Raw genomic sequence first — 7996 nt, 5'->3', positions numbered from 1 at the left:
GCTCCCGGGGCTGGTGGCTCACCCCATTTTACTCTAGCTCTGAGCCTTCGGGGAGGTTGCTTTGTCTACCAGCTGTCCCACCTGAGAGGGACCTGGGCTGAAGAACTTCTGTTCTGTTTCTATTTCCCTTTCTCTCTCTCTGGCTCTCTCCCTCTCTCACAGCTGGGAGGGTCTCTGGACCTCCTGCTTGCCTTTGGAGGAGACACCTTTGTAGTTAAGGACACTTTCTGGACCTGGAGCAGAGGATGTACCTGTGTGGAAATTCTGGACATTGCCAGTGCCCAGCACAGGAGATCCAGAGAAGCACTTCCCTTGTCTCTGCTGGTCCACTCCCAGGCACACAGCACAGCAGTGGCCGTCCCTGGCAAGCGGGCATTTTGTTCTGTCTTCACCCACATGCAATGATTGCTTCTTCCTGTTCTCCTAGCTGGGGGATGTCTCCCTTGTATGTTGTGTGAGTGCATGCTGAATTCTGGGGCCACTCCCTCCCTGCCCCACCTCCTAAGTGTGTCACATGCACACTGCCCCATTTGTGTGTGACACATTCTTCCCCCTCCCACCTTATACACCTCCCACCCCAGGTACTTCATGTGACCATCCCTTCCCTGCTCGAACACCTCACAAATATTTTGTGCTCCCACAAGTGTGTTTGCACATGACATCCTCTCTGGGCCACATATTAGCCTCTCTCCACAGTAAGGTCTGTGTCAGGAATGATGGTCATCGTGTTCCCCTGGACCCAAGAGTTATGGTGGTATGCCCCAGGCAGAAATTCTCCCCCTGTCCCTGCCTCCAGGAAAACCTCCAGTCGTCCTGCTCAGAAGCAGGCTGGAGGAGTCTAAAGGAGTCCAGGATGTGCACCAGACTAAGCCAGCCAGCCTGGAAGGCACTCTCATATGGGAAAAGCCCTGAGCCTGCTCTGGGGGTGCAGAGGGGCTGTGAAGACTGTGAGGGATGTCACTTGGGGATCTGGGGTTCCTCGGGCCTGCTCATCTGAAGCTCCCTGGGCCTCGGTCTTCACTGTCCATCTGGCACTCTCTGTGCCCTGGTACCACCTTTGAGGTCTGCGGGCCCCTGTCAAGAGGGAGAGCTTTCTGAACACTTGGGATTCACCCCTGTGTCCAGGTAGGACCTACACACAGGGTCTGGGGAGGCCTGGGGCCCAGGACTGGGCTCTGCCTGTTTCTGCCCCAGGACCCCGGGGCTCCTGAGAATGACCATCCTGCCCGGGATAACAGATACAAACAGACAAGCAGACAACAGGGGTGCAAGGTGGCTCCCCATCACAGAAACAGGTACAGACACAGACACAGGCCCCCTGGGGGGACGGGACACAGGGGCACAGGGGAGGGGGTGTGGGCGGAGGAGAAGGGCAAGTCCAGGGAGCTGGAGCTGCTGAGGCCCTGCTCCCCAGAGAAGGGACAGACCAGGGGACTTTTCTAGTTCCCTAAACATATGGATTGTTTTGTCTCATCTTTAAAGTATTGCAGTCTAACTGATATGGCTTTAACTATTGGAAACAGACAGAGAAGACCCATGTCTCTCTCTGAAATAAAAGCATAAATTCACTAAAATGGAAAACCTGCAGAACGCAAACTGGGGCCAATGGGGCAGGGGCTTCGGGACAGGCAAGTCGCCCCCTCCCTATCCCCTGCTTTTGGGGTAGGCCCTGGTGGGGGCCCAGCATGGCTTCTTGGGGCACTGCCTGGGTCTGTCCCAGTGGACTTCTGAGGACTTCAGGCAGGAACCCTCCAAGGGCAGGAGGACTCTAGGCCAAGGACAAGGTCTCCTCTTGGATGTGGCCATCTGTGACTAGTGGTTTGGGGACCAAGAGGGGTCACCTTACCTATGTTCCTTCTCCCCAGGCACACGTCCTGCACACAACTGCCTTTTCAGAGCCAAACACATGCACACAACAGTCTCAGCATATCTGGCAACTCTCTCAAACACATACTTCTACAACATCTAACACATTCTCATCACTCCTGACATACATGCTATTTTTGAAAACAAATGCAGATACTAGCTAACACATGCAAGCTCTAACACACATATGAGATGGTTAGTACACACATATGACACAATCTCAACTCACACATACCACCTCAAACAAGCATACATACACTAGGCTGCCTAACATACATCACACAGGGATGTTGACTAACACGCACACACACAATCTCAAGACACTCTAATCATAGGCTTATATGTATAATCTCTGGGCATACAATTGCTGATGCAGTCTCTGCCATGTACATTCACGCATGCCTGGACAAACACTTTCCTCTCTCATTTGCTCCATGGCTTCCCAGTTCTCACACAGCTTACTGAGAAGGAGGCCTTGACAATTCGGGGTGGGGGGAACAAATGCCAGTCTCACACATCCCAGAGGAGAGTTTGTTCTTGGCCAATAAGATGAAAGAACAGATGCCCTCTGTCAACTGGGGACTGGCTTTTCCCAAAAAGTTTGGGGCTTTGGCCAGGAAGGGTCCTCCTGTGGACCGTGGGGCCCTGGAAGCACATGAACAGGATGAGGTGAGGAAGAGGGGTGGATAAGAAGGGGGGCAGCCTGGCTGCACCAATGGGGGAGTCCCATGGCATGGGCCATCGCTGCCCAATGGCTCCAAGTATTTTCTGGGGGGCCTGGGCAGCCCCTTGGCTGGGCAAGCCGGGCCCAGCCTGGCAGTGGGGCTCCAGGACCTAAGTGGAGTGGGGGGAAGAAACAAGGGGCTGCCTTACCCTGGGGCCCCTCCATAGATGAGTTAAAGTCCATAGAGGATCCATTTGGAGGGACTGGCTTGGCAGGGGCTAGGCCTCTTCAGGTGGGGGTTGGGAGAGGAATGCTCCTAGACTGGGTGTCATCAGAGGGAGGAAAGAAGGAGAGCCCCAGCCTCCTGCCCAGACCCAGGCCTGGCCAGAACAGAACAGGCCAGCCTCAGGCTAGGCCCTAACAGGACAGACTTACCCTGACTCCCTTCCTCAGAGCCAGGCCACTCAATGCCCCTGCCCTGACCTGGAGGCCCACTGGGGTTTAGAGGCCAAAGGTCAGCATGCTGGGCGGGGCTGGAATGTGTCATTACTTTGGCTGGCTGGGGACAGTGGTCCTCCTGGCAGTGGGGTGCATGAAGGAATGTATGGGGATTACCACACCAGCACAGACCTTAGGCTTCTGGAGGGGGCCCCCCAGTGCTTCCTGTACTGGGTTCAATACCCCCTGCTGGAGAAAAGCTGTCTTCTTCTTGTCAAGCAACTTGGGAGTGAGGTGGAGGCTGGATACCCTGGGATGAAGGGAGTGTGAAGAGTGCTGAGGGGGAGGAGCCCCTGGCCAGCGAAGGGGGACAGAGGCCAACTGAGGTTTTCCCCTTCAGAACTGAGACTTAAATGAATAAAAAGAAAAGAAAGAACCAAAAAAAAAAAAAAAAAAAAAAGTAACAAGTGGAGTGGGGATGTGGTGGGAGGGCCGGTTACTTCTTGAACATGTCCTGCAGTGGCCCGGGCAGGTATTTGAGCACCGTGTCCAGGATGCTCTCCTCCTCCTCCTCCTCCTCGTCCCCGCAGCCTGCCGGGATGGCCTTCTTGGGCCGGGTCAGGCTCCCTTCGCAGGGCTGCTCCAGGGCTGCCTTCTCCTCAGCCTCCTTCTCCTCCTTCTTCTTCAGCCCATACTGGGGAGGGGAAGGGTGGAGAGGAGCATGAACAGGGCAAGGAGAGAGCTGGATCTCAAGGTCATGCACATGTGGCTGAGGCAGCTCATGGGAACTCCCTGTGAGCCCAAGGGTCCTCTCATCTATAAAATGGGGATAAGGGCACATTCCTTGTGGGATTGTGCTTGCCTTCAGTTGGTATTTAATAAAAGAGAGATGGTGCCTGGGGTTTCCTTTAAAATTAATACCTGCCCACATAATTTCTTTGCTCTTTTGAAATCCTCCAAGATCTGAAAACTGAATGTTCTCCCACAGGCTTTGGGCCCAATTTTGGTGACAAAACTTGACTGGAATTGATGGAAGCCTACTCATACCCTTGATTTATCGCAGTATGAGCAGACAAGTATTGAGCTGTTTGGCATAGGGTGGCAGCTGCAAACTCACTGGGAGTGACACATAACAGTGCTCAGGGCGCTATAGTACTTTCCCAAAATCCCCAAATTCTGGGCTCCAAACTTGTTTGGTCTCCAGGATTTGGGGTACAAGGTTGTGGACCTGTAGCAGCAAACGTTAGGGAGCACTTACTATATCCACTACCTTTTTTAATCCCCAGAACGGTCCTTGAGGGAGGTGTTCCTTGACACGCATTTTTCTGATGAAAAGAGTGAGACTCAGAGAGAACTAGGTCTAAGGTGAGAGCTGGGATTCAAGGGAGCCCGAGGTTTTGGGAGACCCTTTTAACCCCTTACACTCCAGGATGGGCAAGAGGGTGGTGCTGACCTTGTCTCGTATCTGCTGCCGGACCTTCTCACGCTCGGCCTCCATGCGTGCGTGCTTGGCCTTGCGCTCCTCTTCTTGCTGCCGAAGTGCCTCCTGCCGCTCCTCCTCCTTCTTCTGTGCATCAGGGTCCTTCTCCTCCTCTCCGCCCAGCATCTTCCCCATGTCCTTGGTGGCCCCTGTGGGGGATGGGTTGGGGAGGGAGAGGACAGGGTCATAGAGGCAAGCCTGGGGATGGGGGGGGCCTGGTGTGCTGAGGCCTCTCCCACCTGGGTCTGGATTGGGTAGCGGGCATGGGATGCAGGGCTAGGGCCTCACCTCCAAGGGCCTGCTTCATGACGAAGTCCATGCCTACAACTCTGTTTAATGTGCCCTAGCCAGCAGCCAAATTTGCATGCAGCACTTCAGGCAGGCCTGGCTTGGGGAGATGTGGCAACCTGTCAAAAGAAGAGTTGGGGGTTAGATGGGAGAAGCTTCTGCACAGGCAGGGCAGTGGAGTTGGACAAACGACCGGTCACCCTGGTTCAGGCATCAGGTACCATCAGCCAGAGGCCAAGACCCAGTGCCTGGTATCGCATGGAAAGGGATGGAAAAGGGCTGTTTCCTGAGCACTTGCTATGTGCCAGGCACATGTGTGCTGCCAAATGGCTTCTGATCCCTATTTTAAAATTTTCATCTTGACCATGTTGCTTTAATTTGATCGAAGCTAGGCATGTTGGAAAAAGCCCAGAATTTGGACAGAGGCAGAGCTGGGTTCTAATGCCACCCTAACTCCTTATTTGCCATGGGAATTCCACGCAAGTTATCCAATCTCCTTGAGCCCCCGTTTCCTCCTCTATGAGATAGAGATGGCTGTGCCTCCTTTCTCAGGGATACTGTGGAGACTGGAGAGAATTCCAGCCTGGACCACTGCATCAAGCCCTAGAAGGAGTGAGCTTGTGCTCGGGGCCCCAGCAAATAAGAGGTAGGTGAAAAATTGAGAACAGCCAGCTTACATGAACATATCCAGACTTCTGAAATTAGACAAATGGAGAAATAAGTTATTTTCATTGCATAAAACATGTAAGTTTTATAGCTTAATATTGATTTTTATTTTGAATTACACAGAGGGGGTTGGAGACACAATAATCTTCTTGGGGCTAAGGGCCTTTAAATTACCAAGCACTGGGCCTCATAACCACTCAGCTTATGTTTGTCCTCATTTCCCTCTCCCTAAATCACCGACTTTCAGTTTTTATTATTATTTTTTTGCCTCAGAAGATTTTCTCCAAATAAAATCTTAATGGGAATCTCAATATGCAAAATACATAAAAATGGAACTGTTCCAACCATAGTGGGAGGGGAAGGGTAGCGGGCCTGGAGCCTCCCTCTATACTTGGCCTCTTTCTTACTCCATTCTTCTAGCATCCCTGAGAATTTGAACCCAGATGCTCTAACTCTTAGAGACTTCCTTTTTATTTTAACCATTCAGTTTCACTGGTGCTTTCATAGGCAAAACTACCGCAAATCCTTTTTCAAGCATGGAGGGGGATATCCATGGGGATGGGGATCTAACAGCCAAAGTGTCATGTACCTTGATGGTCAAATTGGGCCAGGCCTACTCCCCCAGGACTTTCATTCTACATAGACTTGGGGTCTTTTTGATTTGCTAGGAGGATAAAGGGGTCCTGGGAAATGGTGGCAGAGGAGTCAGGCTGGATATTGCAACCAAGTTGAGTTCAAGGTCACTGGCTGTTTATTGATGATGGATTTTCCTCGTTTCTTTCAAAATGAGAAAACATATTGGCAGACTGAGATCTTTTCATACCATGGGGCCTGAGAGTTTGAGGACTTCCACGTGATCAGATCACCTGATAGGTTGTTTTCAGGAAAGTCATGATGGAGTAGAAAACCATCCACAGGGACTTTGGTATCAGTCACACCTGGTTTGAAATCTTGGCCCCCCAACCCTCACTGTCTGTGGCTCCCTGGGAAAGCTTCAGTTTGCTCCCTGCAAAATGAGGGAGTATTAAGTCTACCCTGTGCTGATGTATGAAGGGGAAGAGAAGATACTGGTCAGGTGCCTGGTGTGTAGCAGGTGCTAGTTAATGTCAGCTATTGCTGATTGCATGTTTATGAGGACATGCCAGAAAGGAACAGGATTTCCAGGAAATGCAGAAGGACCCACCCTGATCTAGAATTCTGAGTTTGAAGGTGGCTCAGCTCAGTCAATCAAGATATTTTCATTTGACTAAAAACATTGTAAAGAGACGGCATTTCTAAGAACAGGAAAAGAATAATAACCAAATGGTTTCAGGAACTCTTGGGTTCCTCCTCTGTGTTTACATTTAGCTCAAGGAATTGCCAGGGGGTTGTGGAGGACGCAAGACTCTAATTTGAGATGTTTCAAATTGGTCCACAGGGCACCTAACTTGCTGCTCTGGCAAGCATCTCTCCTGAACCAGATGATCTTCTGGGCCCTTTTCCCAGCTCTTCTTCTGAAGCAGTTCTGCAGCATTTGAACTGCTAGCCACCCCACTGTATCCTCCAACCTCTCTCCTTTCTTGCTTCTGTGACTCAGTTCTTTCCTCTCCCTCCTCTCCTACTGCTCCTTCTCCCCTCCCTTCCTTTGCTGCTGCTTTTCTTCCTCTTGCCTCTTCAGAAGTGTGTTCTCCAGGACTCTGACCTCAGTCCTTATCTCCTTTTCATCTCTAATATTTCCCTGGGAGAACCACCCTTTCCAGGGGCTTTATGACTGCTAACACTGATGACAGCTAGATGTCTTATCTGAGCACCAGACCCCTATATTCATTCATCCAGTAAGTATTAGTTGAGCACCTGTCATGTGTCAGGCAGTGACAGTGGGGATATAACAGTGAACATGAAAGACAAAGTCCTGTGCTCGTGCAGATTACATTCTGGGAGTGTGTGTACTGTGAGTGTGTGTGTGTGAAACAGGCAATAAATAAGTCAAGAAATACACTTGCCTCCCTCTTGCCTGCCTTGCCCTGGATGTCCCACAGCACCACTCAAACTCAACATGCCACTAGAAATCTATTTTACGTTTGGTAGTGTATATATGTCCATGCCACTCTCTCACTTTGTCACAGCTTACCCTTCCCCCTCCCCATATCCTCAACTCCATTCTCTAGTAGGTATGTGTCTTTATTCCCATCTTACCCCTAGGTTCTTCATGACCTTTTTTTTTCTTAGATTCCATATATATGTGTTAACACACGGTATCTGTTTTTCCCTTTCTGACTGACTTCACTCTGTATGACAGACTCTAGGTCCATCCACCTCACTACAAATAACTCAACTTCGTTTCTTTTTATGGCTGAGTAATATTCCATTGTATATATGTGCCACATCTTCTTTATCCATTCATCCAATGATGGACACTTAGGTTGCTTCCATCTCCTGGCTATTGTAAATAGAGCTGCAATAAAATAGATTGCTAGTGGGAAGCAGCTGCATGACATAGGGAGATCAGCTCGGTGCTTTGTGACCACCTAGAGGGGTGGGATAGGGAGGGTGGGAGGGAGGGAGGCGCAAGAGGGAAGAGATATGGGAACATATGTATATGTATAACTGATTCA

The 7996-nt window shown here is 50.7% G+C and overlaps 1 protein-coding gene across 1 annotated transcript; it reads right to left on the bottom strand.

Annotated features, from left to right (window-relative positions):
* Positions 1 to 3464: 3464 nt before the first annotated feature.
* CPLX2 (complexin 2) lies at positions 3465 to 4767 on the bottom strand (the record flags this gene model as incomplete). Its single annotated transcript, XM_082651403.1, has 3 exons — positions 3465 to 3662; positions 4422 to 4597; positions 4737 to 4767. 3 exons carry the CDS (start codon positions 4765 to 4767, stop codon positions 3465 to 3467), a joined length of 405 nt encoding a protein of 134 aa, XP_082507529.1.
* Positions 4768 to 7996: the final 3229 nt, after the last annotated feature.

This window comes from Grampus griseus, assembly GCF_964374135.1.
Source record: "Grampus griseus genome assembly, chromosome: 3".
Lineage (NCBI taxonomy): Eukaryota > Metazoa > Chordata > Mammalia > Artiodactyla > Delphinidae > Grampus > Grampus griseus.
The sequence above is the reverse complement of the archived record's forward strand: the minus strand, read 5'-3'. Positions and strand labels throughout refer to the sequence as shown.